The sequence below is a fragment of the Ipomoea nil genome, unplaced genomic scaffold (assembly GCF_001879475.1).
Source record: "Ipomoea nil cultivar Tokyo-kokei standard unplaced genomic scaffold, Asagao_1.1 scaffold3087, whole genome shotgun sequence".
Classification (NCBI taxonomy): Eukaryota; Viridiplantae; Streptophyta; class Magnoliopsida; order Solanales; family Convolvulaceae; genus Ipomoea; species Ipomoea nil.
Window position 1 is genome coordinate 522,715 of NW_017619515.1, and position 18,401 is coordinate 541,115.

Here is an 18,401-nt window from a genome sequence, read left to right on the forward strand (position 1 = left end):
TATATTCTCGGTAGCAGCAGTATATTTTCCGGTAAATGGAAGATAAGACTAATTAGGGTAAAACAATACTAAAGTCTTTAGATTTTGAGTTGTATTCTTGTCCTAATTCACACTTTTGTAATCATTAAACCACTCCTAATTTTACTCAAAACCCCCATTAGTTGTTTTTGTTATTGAAAATATCACATAGAGCCAACTACTATGTAGTGTAATGACACATCTGTTACCATTTCAAATGGGTGGTCACAGACTCACAAACCCTTGTGGTGGAGGCATTGATTATTTAAACTAAAAAGATTGAGAAAGTATATAATAGATAATACCTCGTAAAGAATCGTGAGTATTTCAGTGCACATTGAATGATAGAAATCCTTGAAGTAATGGTACTCTAGTCCTGCACAAACTCTCACACATAAAGCCTTATATATACATTACTCACCTACGCAGATCTAAACCCATTCTTCAATAATTCTCAGATTATTATCATATCCCTCGTTTTCTCCGAAACAACAACTTAACAATGGCGCCTTCTTCTGCAACGAGGATGTCGTCGTTGTGCTGCTTTCTTCTTGCATCCTCGTTGCTGTTCAGTCTCAGCTGCCTGGCTGTTCCGGTGAAGCTGACGGTGAGAGGCGTCACCACCGTCGCCGAGACGGACGATAACTTCGTCTGCGCCACCATGGACTGGTGGCCGGAGACTAAGTGCAACTACAACCAGTGCCCCTGGGGAAAAGCTGGCCTCCTCAATCTAGTATATATCAACATGTTTTCATCATAATAAGCTTTCTTCTTCTTCTTAATTCTTCCTTTCGATCTTTCTAACGTTGGATAAAAATTTGCAGGATCTGGAGAACCAAATTCTCATAAATGCCATCAAAGGTAATAAGGTTTCCCACTCATAATCTGGGATGCTTTATTATTATATAAATAATAATAAACGTATATATAAGTTCGAGCTGCAACTCTCTTGATAGTTGTTTTAGCTGTCAATGTCACACCATTTTATATAAATAATAGGAAAAATGATCAAATAATCCTTCAAATTTTACCTAAAAAGTTAATTAGACCCTTAAACTAAACTCATCCACATCTCATTTTAGTACAATAAAGCCCAAAAACCAATTAGGTCACTAGGGTCCCGGTCAACATTCTGCAAACTCTGACTCATTTCTGGCAACAAATCGGCTGGCAACTGTTTGATTTGTTGCTGTTGGAATGTTGACTGGAACCCTAGTGACCTGTAATATAATGTCACTAATTGATTTTGGACTTTGTTTGCATTAAAATGAGATGCTGATGAGTTTAATTGCAACTTTAAAAGGTTTAAGAACCTAATTGAAGTACTATTTGACCCTTTTCCTTAATAATAAATGTGCAGTCGTACTACTCTTTGGAGAGTTGTTTTTGCTTGTCACTATTACAATATTTTATATAAATAATAAATGTACAATTTTACTATTGACTTGAGCAATCTTCTTAATAGTTGTTTTTGCTTGTCACTGTAACAGAATTCGATCGTCTTAGGTTGAGAGTGGGAGGTTCATTGGAGGACCAAGTTCTATACAAGGTTGGGTATGCAGTGAAAAACTGCACAGATTTCAAAAGAACAGAAGGTGGCATGTTTGGGTTCTCCCAAGGTTGTCTTAACATGTCTAGATGGGATGAGCTGCACAAAATGTTCAATGAAACTGGGTAAATTATCGGAATTCCCGCATTAATCAGGTATTTTTACCACTATAAGACTAATTCGAATTCCGCTCAATTTCAGGGCCGTTGTGACATTCGGGTTGAATGCTCTATTCGGAAGGCGAAAGTTTAAGGAAGATGGTACCCTTTGGGTGGGTGATTGGAACCCACAAAATGCATGCGATCTTATGGAGTACACGGTATCAAAGGGATACAAAGTTGAATCATATGAACTCGGTTTGTAATATTCTGCACGATTTTTAGTTGAAATGAAACATAAACGCATCTTTTAGTTCTGTAAGGTTAAATTATGTTGTAGGGAATGAGCTGACTGGAAGTGGAGTGTCTGCAAGAGTGGAGGCAGAACAATATGGGAAAGATATTGTGGCTCTCAAAAACATTGTGGAAGAAGTCCACCCCAACCCAACCACCCGACCAAAAGTGTTGGGTCCTGGAGGATTCTACGATGAAAAGTGGTTCAATACCTTCCTTCAGACATCAGGTGCTAACGTTGTTGATGGTTTGACCCACCATATCTACAATCTTGGTTCAGGTATGTAACACAAGCCATGATTATGATAAGAAATTGGAGGCTGTTTAGAGTGACGAATGGCCCCACAGGCACTACCTAAGGGTGTGCATGGGATAAAGGACCGCAATGAGGTAAACTGGACAAGACAAACCAGCCTAGGTTGCCCATAGCTGACCGGCATCCTTGTGACTTTAACTGGTAAAAGACCACAACGAGGTAAACTGGACAAACTAACCTAAGTTGCCCATAGCTCACCGGCAGCCTTGTGAGGACCACAACTAGTAAATTGGGCAAACCAGCCTAGATTGCCTGTAGCTGACCGGCAACCTTATGACTTTAACCGGTAAAGGTACCACAACGAGGTAAATTTAGCAAACCAGCCTAGGTTGCCCACCAGCAGCTTTTTAACCCTAGTGAGCAAAGGACCACAATGAGGTAACTAGACAAACCAGTCTAGGTTGCCCGTGCCCGTAGCTGATCGGCAGCCTTGTGACTCTAGTCGGCAAAGGACCACAAGGAGGGAGGTAAACTGGGCAAACCAACCTATGTTGCCCGTAACTGGTAGCTGATTGGCAGCTTTGTGACCCTAGTCGACAAAGGACCACAATGAAGTAACTGGACAAACCAGTCTAGGTTGCTCGTAGCTGACTGACAGCCTTGTGGCCCTAATCGGCAAAAGACCACAAGGAGCCATTTGTTTCAAGAGTTCAACCAACTTGGTTAGGGTTACACCTAAGAGATTCATGTTGTTTTTGTTACATTTGCAGGTGATGATAAGGACCTGATTCATAAGATTCAAGATCCATTTTATCTTGATCAGATTGCACAAACCTACAAGGATGTTTCCAGCAGTGTTCAGAGGTTTGGGCCATGGTCTGGTGCTTGGGTGGGAGAGGCTGGTGGTGCTTTCAACAGTGGTGGCAAGCATGTTTCTCACTACTTCGCCGACGGCTTCTGGTAAAAAACCTTTCTTTCTGCCTTTCCTCGTCTATCTTTCGAGTGTAAGCGAATTAAGCTACCCAAACATCACCAATCTCGTCGATCAGGTACTTGGATCAACTGGGAATGACAGCAACTTTCAACCACAAAGTGTTCTGCAGACAAGCCCTGATCGGAGGGAACTACGCTCTCCTCAACACGACAACCTTCATCCCGAACCCAGATTACTATGGAGCCCTCTTGTGGAATCGGTTGATGGGCAAGAAAGTGCTGGCTGTGTCCCACGACAGCTCCCCATACCTTCGCACCTATGCTCACTGTTCTAAACACGGAGTAAGCTTCATAGTTTTCTGCTAAAAACATCACAGTTTTCTGCTAAAAACATCACAGTTTTCTGCTAAAAACATCACAGTTTTCTGCTAAAAACATCACAGTTTTCTGCTAAAAACATCACAGTTTTCTGCTAAAAACATCACAGTTTTCTGCGAAAAACATCATAGTTTTCTGCGAAAAACATCATAGTTTTCTGCGAAAAACATCATAGTTTTCTGCGAAAAACATCATAGTTTTCGTTCACATACCCGGTTTGAGTGGTTTCTGATGTCCCGAATCATCTGATTGCTTCAGGGCGGGATTGCTGTGCTCCTGATCAACATGTCAAACTCGACAAACTTTAGGGTCCATACCAGGAACGACATGAATCTGTACTATGCAAGCGCTCGACGCCGCCTTCTTCACCTCGAGAATGAGCCCGAGCGAGAAGAGTACCACTTGACACCGGAAGGCGGGAACATCCAGACCGACGTTGTCCTGCTAAATGGAACCCCGTTGAAGATCACCAACGGCTCTCGTATTCCCGCCATGAACCCAAGGCTCGTTGATCCTTCCAAGCCTATCAATGTCGCCCCTTACTCCATTGTCTTCGCCAATATCAAAGGATTCAAGGCCCCTGCTTGTGCATAGAAACAACAACCTGTTCACTGTTTCTTAGGTTTAGACAGTTTAGTTTAGTTTAGTTTAGTTTCATAGTCCTAGGTTTTAGGTAAGTAGTAAACCAATTATGTATGAGGGAACAGTTACTAATGTTTGTTTGTTTTAGTAAGAGATTAAAAGAAACAGTTATATCATGTTTTTCTGAAAAATCTCGGAATCAAGAACGGTATAGAAAGCCTCCAAATAGAGACTAAACATGGACTTCATTCCAAGAAACATATATTTACAGCATCCTTGATACAAACTGAGATGAAATTGATAATCGAGGAGAGCTGAGATTACGGTTTATGATCTCTGTACACCAGGAAAGACTAAAAAGAGTACAAATCTGAACGAGATATGTTGAAACCATTCAACCGGTTATCTCTTTCACTAGCCAATGCAAGGCGGGATATGCAAAGTACAGTACTAGAAAAGACGGGACCGCAAAGACGATCGTGATGACCAAGTATACGACGAGGATGGCGGCACTGGAAGGGATAGCGAATATGACGAGGAGGAGGAGGACGATGACGAGTGGGAACTTGGACGTAAAGCGGAGGAAGAAATCGAGGGATTTGTGAAGGGAAAAATGGGGCCTCCGGTGGTTCACATTGGCGGGGATGTTCTCGACAGCCGAAGGGCACCTCGGGGGCCACGCGTGTTGGTGGTCGGTGCACAAAGGAGACTTGACTCGATCCCCGTTTCTGCTCTCCACCATCCATAGCAGGAAGAAGTTCTTGCTCGGGATTCTGAGATTTCCCTTGTAAACGAGCCGGAATGTCAGCAAATTGCACCACGGGCACGAGACGAACAACGGGACCTGAATTTGTTGTGTCGAGATCTTCAAAGAAGCCCACTTTAGCCCCAAGAGACAATTCTTGCAGATGGTGTGGCCACACCATAACACATAGGGCACATTCTCGACAATGTTAAAAGATTCCCAACATATCGGGCATTCTAGGCCTTCATCATTAGAACATATCTCATCATCATCGTCCGAGAATTCATCACAAGCCCGCCTCGCCTCACCACAGTCCTTCTTCTGTCCAAACCCCGCAATAGCACTCGAAATGGATTTCCACATAATAGCCGAGAGCAAACTTCCCACCGTTATCACAGTTTCCCAATTAACCCGAGCCTGAAACCGTTCATTTCTCACAAGTCTCTTAACACTTTCCAAGCCTGAAATTTCGGGGCGGGATTGGACAGTCATCCATCTAACATGAACTGTAATTTTTTCATTTTTACTGTGAATTGAACCCTACAATAACAACTAGAGCAAAATTAACCACACAGTCAATCAAGTACCTACCTACTGGGAATCAAGAATGAAACAACTAAAATAAATCATTTGCATTTCAGGGCTTTCAAGCAAAACAATGAAACCATTAAGGAGACCACAGAAACCTAATTCAAACAACTCACAATGTGCTCAATGTTCCAGACTCCAAGAAGCCATTAAAGACTATCAGAACATTTCACATCAAGAAAACATCTCTACAGAAATCCAAGATCCAAGCTTTTCACGTATTAAAAGAAAGCAAAAATCTACAAAAACTCAAAAGATTCAAGAAAAACTGAAGTTAAAGAATGAAATTAGGAAAGAAAAGAAGAAGAAAAAAATCCCAACTTTCATCAGATTATTAACCCTCTTTATACCAGATGCAGATATACAATGCAGGCATAAAGAATTGAGATATCAGTGATGCAAAAGAGCTCAATTTAGACCCAGATTTCCTAAATTAATCTATCTAAAGAGGAGATTGAAATTGTGATTTTTTTTATTTATTTTTTTTTGGGTGAAGTTTTTGGGAAAGTGTGATGAACTTACTTGAATTCCTCCGAAGAGTCAGCAGAGAAAGAAGAGATATGAGGAGAGCAGAGAAATGGTTGGGAGGCTCTCTCTCCCTGTCTCTTGGCTTCGAATACAACGAGCAAATGTGGGGGAGATTCTTTGAGGAATCTAGAAATTATTTTCTTTTTCATTTTTATTTTTGGATTTTTCCTTTGATTTCAGATCCAGATGCTGACACCATGTCACCATATATTTTTTTCTTTTTTAGAAAAAATATGGGTTGTTTACTTTATTTTTTGTTTCTCTATTTCCCCTTATTTTTTCAATTTTTTAATTTTTCTTTTTTATTTCTTCAATTTTTCATTTCTCTAATTTTTTAATTTTCATTTTTCATTCCTCAATTTTTTATTTTTTTAATGTTTTAATTTCTCTTTCTATAATAATAATAACAACAACAACAACAATAATAATAATAATAATAATAATAATAACAGCACTTACAATAACAATAAGAGTAAATACCACCTATGGTCCCTCGAGTTTGGTGGCATCGCCATCAATGGTTCCTAACTTCCGTAATTACCATCCGTCATCCTCCGAGTTGTCAAAAGTTACCTTCTAGCATCCTTCCGTTACTTCCTCCTGTCTCAGCCGTCAAAATGGAGGGTAATATTGTCATTTGACTTATACTAAAAGAGTTAATACCAGCCAAGGTCCCTCGAGTTTGGTGGTTTGGCCATCTTTAGTCCCAAATTTCCACATTCCATTATTTTCCTTCTTTCATGTTCTCTTCTTCAAATTTATTATTATTACTATTATTTATAGTTATTATTAAATTCTTATTATTATTACTATTATTTAAAGTTATTATTGTTATTATTAAATTATCATTGTTATTAAATTATTATTATTATTGTTATTAAATTATTATTATTGTTGTTATTGTTATTATTATATTATTAGCATTAAATTATTATTATTATTATTGTTGTTGTTGTTGTTGTTGTTGTTATTATTATTATTATTATTATTATTATTATTCATATTATTATTATTATTGTTATTGTTATTATTAAATTATTATTATTTATTGTTATTATTATTTGTTTAAATTATTATTACTATTATTATTATTATTGTTATTGTTGTTGTTGTTGTTGTTGTTTTTGTTGTTGTAGAAATGTACAAATGCTATTATTATTATTATTATTATTATTATTATTATTATATTCATATTATTATTGTTATTGTTATTGTTATTATTACTAAATTATTATTATTACTACTATTATTTTATTGTTATTATTATTATTATTAAATTATTAAATTATTAAATTATTATTAATATTGTTGTTGTTGTTGTAGAAATGTGCAAATGCTATATAGGATGCGTGTATTTAATGAAATCAGAAAAATAGAGAAATAAAAATCAGAAAATTAGAGAAATAAAAATCTGGAGGAATGGAAAAATGGAAAATTGAAAAAATGGAGAAAGAAAACTTGAGAAATGGAGAAAGAAAATTGGAGAAATGGAGAAATGAAAAACTGGAAATGGAAAAACAGATAAATGAAGTAAACGGCCCCTATACATTTGTAAATTTTCTTTAATATTGTATAGGAGAAGAGGGAGTTCGAGTTGGAAGTTGAGAAACCACCAACTTTCTTTAATATTGTTTAGCCAAGTTTGGGACTAAAGATGGTCAAACCACCAATAATAATAATAATAATATAATAATAATAATAACAATAATAATAATAATAATAATAATAATTTAATGCTAATAATATAATAATAACAATAACAATAATAATAATTATAATAATTTAATAATAACAATAATAACTTTAAATAATAGTAATAATAATAAGAATTTAATAATAACTATAAATAATAGTAATAATAATACATTTGAAGAAGAGAATATGACAGAAGAAAAATAATGGAATATGGAAATTTGGGACTAAAGATGGCCAAATCACCAAACTCGAGGGACCTTGGTTGGTATTAACTCTTTTCGTATAAGTCAAATGACAATATTACCCTCCATTTTGACGGCTGAGACGGGAGGAAGTAACGGAAGGATGCTAGAAGGTAACTTTTGACAACTCGGAGGATGACGGATGGTAATTACGGAAGTTAGGGACCATTGATGGCGATGCCACCAAACTCGAGGGGTCATAGGTGGTATTTACTCATAACAATAACAATAATAATAGGAAAAATTGCGAGTTTGGTCCTTGAGTTATAATGGTAGTGATGACTCAGTCCCTGAGTTATGACCGTATCCGTTTTTAGTCCCTGAATTATGAGCAAAGTGGCGCATTTGGTCCCTAACCGTTAAAACTAATGAAAAAATTAAAAAATATTTAAAATTTTAAGGATAAAGTAGTAAATTCACATTTTATTTTCTTTCTTATATTGAAATCACTTTTGCACCATTAGTTTCAACTTCCTAGCATTCTATTTCTAAGGTTCTTCAATTCTAAAGGCAATTCAATAATTTTCGTATGACTTGTTAGTAACTTGAGTCTCGTATAAGGAACATGTGACTTAGTACAAACAAGAGAACACTTGATCATTGTCATCAAGCATATAAAACACATCATCCTAAAAGTTTCTGATTTCCCTTACTAAACATAATGGTAATCAAATCATAACTTTTGAAATACAAGAAGATATCAAATTTCTCAGGTTATTTTTATGAAAATTCACTAAGGGAGTAACTTGAGATTTTTAGTACGTAAAATTCTTTCGTAAATTTTGTAGTAACTTAATCAAGAATCGTATATCCTAACAATATATGAAAATTATATATATATATATATATATATATATCCATCGCCTCCTCAGTCTTCTTAAAAATCACAGTAATGAATGAGAAACCTAAGACTCAATTATGAAAATTTTAAAAACTTTTGTAACTTCTAAAAACGATTATTGACGAAACTACTGCATATGAAAAAATTTTACATACTAAAATTCTCAAGTCATTCCGTTGGTGAATTTTTCATAAAAGCAAACTGAGAAATTTGACATCATTTGGTATCTCAAAAGTTTTGGTTTGATTTCCTTTATTGCTTAGTAAAAAAATTGAAAATTGATAGGATAGTCTGTTTCACACGTCTGAACTCTGAAGACAATGATAAGTGTTTCTTTATTTGTGCTAAGTCTTAAGTTTGTTATACTAGAGCCAAGTTCATAACAAGTCATACTAAAGTTATTGAAATGCTTTTAGAATTGAACAATCTTGAAATAAGAGACTAAGAAGTGAAAAAAAATAATGTTCTGAAAGTGTTTTTGATATAAGAAAGCAAATAAAATGAGAATTTCCTACTTTAACCCTAAATTTTAAATATTTTTTTAATATTTTCGTCAATTTTAACGGTCGGGGACCAAATGCGCCACTTCGTTCATAACTGAGGGACTAAAAATGGAGACGGTGATAACTCAGCGACTGAGTCGGAACTTGAGTATAACTCAGGGGCCAAAGATGCAATTTTTCCATAATAATAATAATAATAATAATAATAATAATAATAATAATAATAATAATAACAACAACAATAATAATAATAATAATAACAACAATAACAACAATAATAACAATAACAACAATAATAACAATAACAACAATAACAATAATAACAACAATAACAACAATAACAATAATAACAATAATAACAATAATAACAATAACAATAATAATAACAATAATAATAATAATAACAATAACAATAACAATAACAATAACAATAACAATAACAATAACAATAATAATAATAATAATAATAATAATAATAATAATAATAATAATAATAATAATAATAAGGTTCAAATTGGTCACTGAACGTAACCTGGAAATGCAATTAGGTCACTGAACGAAAAAAAAAAGTGCAATTAGGCCACTGAACACTCCAAAAATGTGCAATTTCACCTGATAGCAGGTTACCCTCAATTTTAGCAGGTTATCTGCTTACGTGGCAGCTGAGTTGCATTTTTAATAAATATTAATTAATTTTTAATAAATTTTAATAATAAATTTTTATTAAATTTTTTTTTAAAAAAATAAAAACGACTTTATTTTATTTTTTATTTAATTTTTTCCAATTTTTTATAAAATTTATTATTAAAGTTAATTATTAAAAATTATTTAAAAATTATTAAAAATGCCAACTAAGCTGCCACGTAAGCAGGTAACCTACTAAAATTGATGGTAACCTGCTATCCGGTAAAATTGCATACGTTTGGAGAGTTCAGTGGCCTGATTGCACATTTTTTGAGTGCTTAATGGCCTAATTGCACTTTTTTTTCGTTCAGTGGCCTAATTGCATTTTCAGGTTACGTTCAGTGGCCAATTTGAACCTTATTAATAATAATAATAATAATAATAATAATAATAATAATAATAATAATAATAATAATAATAATAATAATAATAATAATAATAATAATAATAATAATAATAATAATAATAATAATAATAATAATAATAATAATAATAATAATAATAATAATAATAATAATAATAATAATAATAATAATAATAATAATAATAATAATAATAATAATAATAATAATAATAATAATAATAATAATAATAATAATAATAATAATAATAATAATAATAATAATAATAATAATAATAAATAATAATAATAATAATAATAATAATAATAATAATAATAATAAAATAATAATAATAAAATAATAATAATAATAATAATAATAATAATAATAATAATAATAATAATAATAATAATAATAATAATAATAATAATAATAATAATAATAATAATAATAATAATAATAATAATAATAATAAATAATAATAATAATAATAATAATAATAATAATAATAATAATAATAATAATAATAATAATAATAATAATAATAATAATAATAATAATAATAATAATAATAATAATAATAATAATAATAATAATAATAATAATAATAATAATAATAATAATAATAATAATAATAATAATAATAATAATAATAATAATAATAATAATAATAATAATAATAATAATAATAAATAATAATAATAATAATAATAATAATAATAATAATAATAATAATAATAATAATAATAATAATAATAATAATAATAATAATAATAATAATAATAATAATAATAATAATAATAATAATAATAATAATAAATAATAATAATAATAATAAATAATAATAATAATAATAATAATAATAATAATAATAATAATAATAATAATAATAATAATAATAATAATAATAACAACAACAACAACAATGCCCGCATGGGCTGCTCAACTGGTCATAGAGGTGAAAGTGGGAAAGAATAACCCGCAACCTCTTAAAGTTAGTGGGCTCCTTGTGCGCAGTAAGCAAATGTCTGGCATCTATGGTTCATGTTCAGTTGAGACGTTGAGTTACCATGATTTACATCCTCCCATATGCTTTGCCGGGCCCTTGGGGTTGGGGTTAAACCTTTTGGAAAGAATAACAATAATAACAACAACAATAACAATAATAATCTAATCTAAATCTAAATCTAAAAACATAGTAAGTGTGAATGAAGGTTATACCCTTCATTTATGTCCCTTTTTTTCATTAAGTATTTTTATACATTATGCTATAAAAATTGTATTTTACAATATTTTGGATGAACATACCCCAACCATTAAAACTTCTGTTATCTTTTTCACTATTGTTATCATGCACATGCATCCAACATATATTTTCTTATCTTCTTCTTCTTCAATAATAATAATAATAATAATAATAATAATAATAATAATAATAATAATAATAATAATAATAATAATATACACATTATATATTAGAATTATATGTTAGTTAATTTCTAAAATATAAATATAAAATTTATAAAAATGTTTTACATTATGTATATTTGTTTATAAAATTATGTATATTTTTTATTATGTACATTTTTTTATACAATTATGTACATCCAAATCAATAAATTTTTGTGTATTATGTTAAGAGTTGATGTGTATTATGTTAAAAGTTTATGTTTATTATGTTTTATGTTAGATTATGTGTATTATCTTTTAAAAAAGAGTATGTGTATTTTGTTATATAATTATGTACATTAATGTATACAATTATGTGTATTCTAGTATAACATTATGTACATTTTTGAACATGAGATTTTTTTTTAAGGAAAATTAACTGCCAAACACTAGGTAGCGAAATTTCAAAAAAAAAATAAAAATGAAATGACGTCGTTTTGCATCTGGGCGCACAATTAGGGGTGAGCAAAATGTCGGTTAACCGACCGAAAACCGTTAATCGATAACCGAACTATCCGAAAAAATCGGTTACGGTTTTCACTTTTTAAAAATTGTCAAATTTTTGATTTTCGATTATAAAACGGTTATTGGAGGTCGATTATCGATCGGTGACCGATAACCGATATATAGTATTTATATATATTAAATATATTAATTATATTATAGTCCATAGCCCATTCTCTCATTCAATAGTTAATAGTTTAATACTATTATAGATTTATACCCCATAGCCTAAACCATAAAATGAGACAACCCCCCTCAGACACCCACTGTCTATCTCGCACTCTCACCCTAAAATGAGACAACCCTCATAGTTAATTAATAGTTTAATACTAGTATCATTTCTTTTGAATTTTGAATTTAGGCATTAGCAGTAAACAAAATAGTATGTATGTTTATGTATTTTGAACTTAGACTTTTGGATTTTGATTGATTTTTTTTTTTTTTTTAATTCGGTTTTTTGGTAACTGACCGATAACCGATAGTCGGTTATCGGTTAGTCATAAAACCACCCTCGGTCGGTTTCGGTTGGTTACGAGGGTCAAAATTCACGGTCGGTTATTCGGTCGGTTATGTAACCGACCGACCGTTTGTTCACCCCTACGCACAATGCAACATGCGCCGTGGTGCAGGATATAAATTGCCGTTAAAATGAGTTTAGTCCGTTTCATCCCGTAAAAAGAGCAGAGTGAATCTTGTATTTTTTGGCCCATATTATTAGCGGACATTTTAGTCCGTCCTATAAAAAATGACTGTCTTTGCGGAGAGGCGGGAGCTTGCTTAGTATGTATACATTAAAATCAATTAGTGTATATATATATACATCATTTTATATAATTATATATAAATATAGGTTTATTTATATTGAAAAAAAAGTGTATTAGTAATTAGTACATTGTATAAATTATTTGTTATTGACTTATGAATTAACACATTGTGTATTTGATTATTTATTAGGACTTCCATAGTATTACTTTATTAGTTATTATTGTGTTTAACAAATTACAAATGTATTAATATAGGTTTAAACTATCCAAATTATTTTAATATACACTTATAAACTTTTTCATATTAATTTGTATTTAAATTTAAAACATTTAAAATTTGGCGGACCCAATGCGGCCTCCCTTATGCCCATATTATTGGCGGGCTATTTAACCCGTCCTAACAACCCTAGTAGACGGTGAAGGGCCTCCCCTGATTGTGGCCTTGGTTGGGGGGAGGGGGCGGGGAACTACTGACCATTGCCAATGACAACCAACAAAATTAACATCCAGCAATATCAACAGAGAAAGGGGTTAGATGGCACTTTGTGGCTGGGCCATAGATGACAAAATCACTAATTTTGAACCAATTATAAAAAGTTACTCGATTGCACTATTTTTAGAAGTTTAATGAATAATTTGAAACTTTTCAAAATGAGGTATACTATATGTACTTCTTGGTATGACAATTGATTATTAATTATTTCATTTTGTTGATCTCAATACAAATGTCAACATCACAATTTTCTGAGATGAAATAAAAATTGATAATAAAATTTGAGAGTAAAAGTAGTATTTTCATTTTAAAATTTGATAATTCAACTACTATTTTGATAAAAGTGGAAAGAACTATTTCTCTTTTTAGCTTAAGATTGCAATAAAGTTTTCCTTAGGGGGCATTCGGCAAAGATAACACAATAGCAGTAGGCGTCTCTGCGAGCCGACCGTGGCCGTTGGCTCTAAAAAGCCTTAAACCTCTCCACCATTTTTGACACAAAACACAACCAAGAATGGGCTCTCTAACGTGGGTCTTCCCGAACCCACACTTTCGCCCGTCGCCGCCGTCTACCCACAACCCTCTCCGGCCGCAAAACAACCTCCGACGCGTTTCTACCGCCGTCAGTTGTCGGAAACCGGAGCCGTCCGCCTCTAGCAACGATTCCACGTCCTGCTCTCAACCACTCGCCCAGAAAAAGATAATCTCTCAGAAGTCTCTTGTTCCCGTAGCTATGGCGCTCGCTGCTTTAATGTCCTCCTCTCCCGGTAACTATCCATTTTTTATTGTCTCTATCAATCCTATCATTCACCTTTAATTCCATTATAGGACTTTTCTCTCTGGGGTTTATATATTTACTTAAATTCTGGCTATATTGGAGCTGTACAGTCCATAATTTGCTGAAATGAATTAGTTATATTTGATCATGAAATTATTTTTAATTTAATTTTTCATAATATTAAGTTTAAATGGGATGTCACATGTTCGAATTTCGACATTGACTCTTTTGCTTCAGTTGGTTGAGAGAGTATGTATAGACAGATACTACAATGTAATAGGTCAGTAGTACTTGAAAAAAGTTTAATATTAATATATAAAATTTATATATTCATAAACTACATTAAAAATATTAAACATAATAAATCAAAATTATAATGTCAAAATATTAAAGAAAATAAGAAAAAAAGAGTTGGTTTAACTTATAATACTCCAGTAGTAAATATGACGCATAAAGTGGGACATTAGGGACTACAATTTTATAAGTATTATACTAGTATTAGAGTTTACTTATAAGTAATTCTTTAACGCTTAATATTAATTTAAAGGTATTACATTTTTTCTAGTAAGTAACAATTAATAGCATTACACTTTTTCTCATACGCAACTTTTTAACTCATAAATATTACATTTTGATTCAAATGTATTACATTTTTCTTCGCACTTTTCATTACAAGTAACAAATAATTTATTCTGATTAGTATTATATTTTTCAGTATAAATATTACATTTCCGTATTGGTTCGGCCCATATAAGGACCCTTCACACAGTCTCACATGAAATTCACCCTTCATTGAAACATGTTTTGAATTTTGATGTTGTTTGGCTTTATGCAATTGTTTCGTTAAGAACTTGTACTAGAAACTAGTGGAAAATGTTTAGCATAATACATATAAATGAGTAATAGATGTGAAGTCTCATTGTCAACATAGAACATATAGACCCTATTTGGTAATACAGTTAGTTTATCAATTAATTTTGGTTTATTTGACCACTATTAGCTGTTTGACTTGGTTAAAGATTCGATATAAGTATTTGATTAATTAGTTTTTTGTAATTGCTTATTGCACTAAAATATTAAAATTCAAAAAGTTGCTCAAAATAGCTTTTTCAACCAGTTTTTTTTAGAAAGTCATCTTGCAGGTAATCAGCTATCAGTTAAGAGCTAATTTACCAAACATCTTTCTACAATCAGCTAATGCTATCAACTACTTAAACCCACTAACCCAATCAGCTAACAACTAACAGCTATTTACCAAACATCCCCATAGTTTAATTTGGTATCAGAGACTGTGTTGTGTGTTCACGAGTTGCCTTTCAATTGAACATTTTAACGTTTGGTGAGGCAGCTAATGCTGGATTTCTGTCGGGCTATAGTGGGATAGAATCAGTTCCTGGTCCAGAGTTACCTCAGATCGACTTCCTGAATCGCTGGAATGGTATGTTTTTTGGTAATTGTATTGTTGTAATGGGTTGTGGGTATGCAATTCTTTTGCGTTCTGGTGATGATATGAGAAACGGGATTTGATTTTTCAGAAGCAAATCAGAAGAAGTATGCGGAGGCGGATGCCAGATTCAAAGAGTCTCCCCTGCTTAAACAGTTGCTCGAGAAGTCCAAGCTAAATAAAGAGAAGTAATCTTTCTTCCTTGCCTAACTGTATATCATCCTTTTGTTCTAATTTATCAGTTCATCTGCTAAAAAGATGGTCCATATATTTTGCGCATTTGGATTATTACTAGTCTTCGAATGACAAACAATGTCAGTGAGATATGGTTGTGGAGAATTGAGAGCAAAGATCATTGTTAGTTACAATACTTCTCTTCTGTGTTTGCCTTTACATACCAATATTCCGTTCTCAAAAACTTAACTGCATATTTGTGTAAACAACTGGGAGGCCTTGAAGAGCTTTGGGGGTTAGTGACATAGTAATAATCACTTTTGACATATTTTTGGATGAAATGTAAGAGGAAGCCAATAAGATTTATCTCTCTTCTATTACTTGTTTTGAGTTCCTCTCTCTTGCATTGTATTTTCGAATCCCTCTCTTTCGCTCGCACTGGCAGCTTAGTTGGTTCTTGAGTGGTAGATTGTGGGCAAGGACACTTTGGGTTGTGCTTAGTTGGTTCCTGGGTGGTAGATTTGGGCAAGGACACTCTGGATTGTGCCCTGACAGGTGCAGTGTGGGAGTTGCATCCAATGTGATGCGGCTCCTTGGAGACCAGTCACTAGTCCTCCAACCTATTGGGCCGCTGAGTCCTATAATTTACCCTTCCACTATCCTGTTGGACCGGGGTGTGGGGACCTTGGGGTGATGGAATTTCGCCTTTTGTGGGCAAATCCTTCTCTTTCGCTCGCACATGCAGCTTAGTTGGTTTCTGGATGATAGATTGTGGGCAAGGACACTGAATTATGCCCTGACAGCCACATTGTGGGAGTTGCACCCAATTTGATAGGCTCCTTGGGGACCAGTCACTAGTCTTCCCACCTGATGGGCCACTGAGTCCCGTAATTTACCCCTCCACTATTCTGCCGGGCCGGGGTGTGGGGGTCCTGTGGCGATGGAATTTCGCCTTTTGTGGGAAAGTCCCTCTCTTTCGCTCCATGGATTAAGGCCAAGAGCTAAACTTTGTCAGCTAAAAAAGGTTTTCCCTATGCTGAAATATTGCAGATGTTCAAATTTGTTCTCTAGGCTAGGAATCCTTTCTTTTTTACTTCTCTCTGTGCCCCACCCCCCTCTTCTTCTTTTACTTATCACCATTTTCTACCATTTCTACTCGCATTATTTATATAAACATAACTTATTTGCTTACGATTAAAGTTAGACACTCAAGTCATGAGAATGAAGTTACATTTATGTGATGTTCCTGGACTCAGAAACCGACAGTCCATTCAAGACAAGTATTGCATCCGAGGAGCTGAGTGGGGCGTCGGGGACTGCTCTACCGAAGGAATGACACCAGAAGAAAGGGACAACTTCATTTCCGCGTTGAAGCAGAAGGCGGGAGTAGAAGAATAGCGACAGCACCATTAGCACATCTCCCCGCAACATTGGATCTCAACTCGCAACCTCAGGTAAATCTTTGCATCGGTGACACAATAAAAGGTTTTAGCTTCTGGCTTTAAGCTCTCCACTTCGTTTGCAGGGATTCCTCTGCGGTTTGACATGGAAGGTTGCCTTCTATACCGAGAATTGTTGTGCAGAAGTAAGAAAAGAATGGTGAAAAGCATGTTAAGCCATCAGGCAAGATAGGAATGAAATGGGTACCCAAAATGGCAAGCACAAAAAGGATCCTTAATTCATTTTTTTTTTTTTTTTTTTTTTTATCTATGTTTTAGAACCATTGATGGGTGCTGGAAATGTAAAGATTTTCATGCTTTCATGTACTGCTTATTTCAATTGACACAAATTATAGAATGAATCAATAATCCCATCAAGTACTATGTCATGTACTGCAGGCTCTTCACTACACTATTTCAATTGACAAATTATATAAGGCATCCTCAATAGTGGGGATTTTGGTGTTGTTTTTGAGGAGTTTTTGTATGTGTGATTAGGAAATAGAAGATGTGATAGAATAGAAAAAAGAAAGAAAGAAAAAAAACAATAAAAGTTGATTTAAAAAAAAAAAAAAACAAAGTGGACCCCATAGTTATGCAACACGCAAGAGAGAGAATGAGAGAAGCTAGCAAAGTGGATCCCATATTTCTGACATAATTCTTGTTTTTGCTGGCGAAAGATTCAGTCTAAATTTTGTCTTCCCATTTGTTGAATTTTACTGTTCAAAAATTAGGGGATGAACCCCTATTGGGGTTGCCCTAATGGATATGATACGATCTCCTATCAAAATAGAACACTACTTTGAACGAGTATCAACTTCTGAGAGAAAATAAACAAGGAATAATAATCAAGAATGAGAGTTAGATGTATCAGAATCAACGAGTCTATGTTACAATCAAGTAATATGACTGGGTTGCTCACCAGTTCACTATGCAGTATTTGGGAGAAGAAACTAATTTTCAAACTTCAGTAGTAGTAGTGTGAGGATTATGTTCAAAGTAGGAAAATCCCTCGTGCACCGGCATTTGACCTTGTCTGTTGAGCTATTGAGTTACTGTGATTTACATCATCCCAAATGCT

At 33.2% G+C, this 18,401-nt stretch overlaps 3 protein-coding genes across 8 annotated transcripts; 2 read left to right on the forward strand and 1 right to left on the reverse strand.

Moving 5' to 3' along the window:
- The first annotated feature begins 406 nt into the window (after positions 1–406).
- Positions 407–4,442, forward strand: LOC109166262 (heparanase-like protein 2). The gene is made up of 8 exons (XM_019315184.1): positions 407–751; positions 843–879; positions 1,509–1,692; positions 1,769–1,923; positions 2,006–2,239; positions 2,986–3,175; positions 3,265–3,490; positions 3,785–4,442. Exons 1-8 carry the CDS (start codon positions 521–523, stop codon positions 4,118–4,120), a joined length of 1,593 nt encoding a protein of 530 aa, XP_019170729.1. The 5' UTR covers positions 407–520; the 3' UTR covers positions 4,121–4,442.
- On the reverse strand, positions 4,325–6,102 carry LOC109166263. Of its 6 annotated transcripts, XM_019315186.1 has the most exons (3): positions 5,964–6,089; positions 5,558–5,680; positions 4,325–5,393 (listed from the first exon to the last, which is right to left on the reverse strand). In XM_019315186.1, the coding sequence occupies exon 3, from the start codon at positions 5,343–5,345 to the stop codon at positions 4,503–4,505; it is 843 nt and encodes a 280-aa protein (XP_019170731.1). In that variant the 5' UTR covers positions 5,346–5,393; positions 5,558–5,680; positions 5,964–6,089; the 3' UTR covers positions 4,325–4,502. The 6 variants fall into 6 exon arrangements, 5 of the variants coding, with proteins under 5 accessions (XP_019170731.1, XP_019170733.1, XP_019170732.1 ...); XM_019315188.1 differs by lacking the exon at positions 5,558–5,680 and having other exon boundaries at positions 4,325–5,405; XM_019315187.1 differs by lacking the exon at positions 5,558–5,680 and having other exon boundaries at positions 5,960–6,089.
- A 7,773-nt stretch (positions 6,103–13,875) lies between these two features.
- On the forward strand, positions 13,876–17,709 carry LOC109166264. Its single transcript, XM_019315190.1, has 5 exons — positions 13,876–14,252; positions 15,612–15,701; positions 15,799–15,895; positions 17,138–17,335; positions 17,407–17,709. Exons 1-4 carry the CDS (start codon positions 14,000–14,002, stop codon positions 17,277–17,279), a joined length of 582 nt encoding a protein of 193 aa, XP_019170735.1. The 5' UTR covers positions 13,876–13,999; the 3' UTR covers positions 17,280–17,335; positions 17,407–17,709.
- The last annotated feature ends 692 nt before the right edge of the window (positions 17,710–18,401 follow it).

What these genes read in the sequence shown, in the direction of transcription:
- LOC109166264 (XM_019315190.1), top strand. Translation starts at nt 14,000, where the DNA reads ATGGGCTCTCTAACGTGGGTCTTCCCGAACCCACACTTTCGCCCGTCG. An exon ending in TTTAATGTCCTCCTCTCCCG is followed by an intron (nt 14,253 to 15,611) that starts GTAACTATCCAT and finishes TTGGTGAGGCAG; the next exon opens with CTAATGCTGGATTTCTGTCG. An exon ending in CTTCCTGAATCGCTGGAATG is followed by an intron (nt 15,702 to 15,798) that starts GTATGTTTTTTG and finishes TTGATTTTTCAG; the next exon opens with AAGCAAATCAGAAGAAGTAT.
- LOC109166262 (XM_019315184.1), top strand. Translation starts at nt 521, where the DNA reads ATGGCGCCTTCTTCTGCAACGAGGATGTCGTCGTTGTGCTGCTTTCTT. An exon ending in TCTCATAAATGCCATCAAAG is followed by an intron (nt 880 to 1,508) that starts GTAATAAGGTTT and finishes TCACTGTAACAG; the next exon opens with AATTCGATCGTCTTAGGTTG. An exon ending in AAAATGTTCAATGAAACTGG is followed by an intron (nt 1,693 to 1,768) that starts GTAAATTATCGG and finishes GCTCAATTTCAG; the next exon opens with GGCCGTTGTGACATTCGGGT.
- LOC109166263 (XM_019315188.1), bottom strand. Translation starts at nt 5,345, where the DNA reads ATGACTGTCCAATCCCGCCCCGAAATTTCAGGCTTGGAAAGTGTTAAG.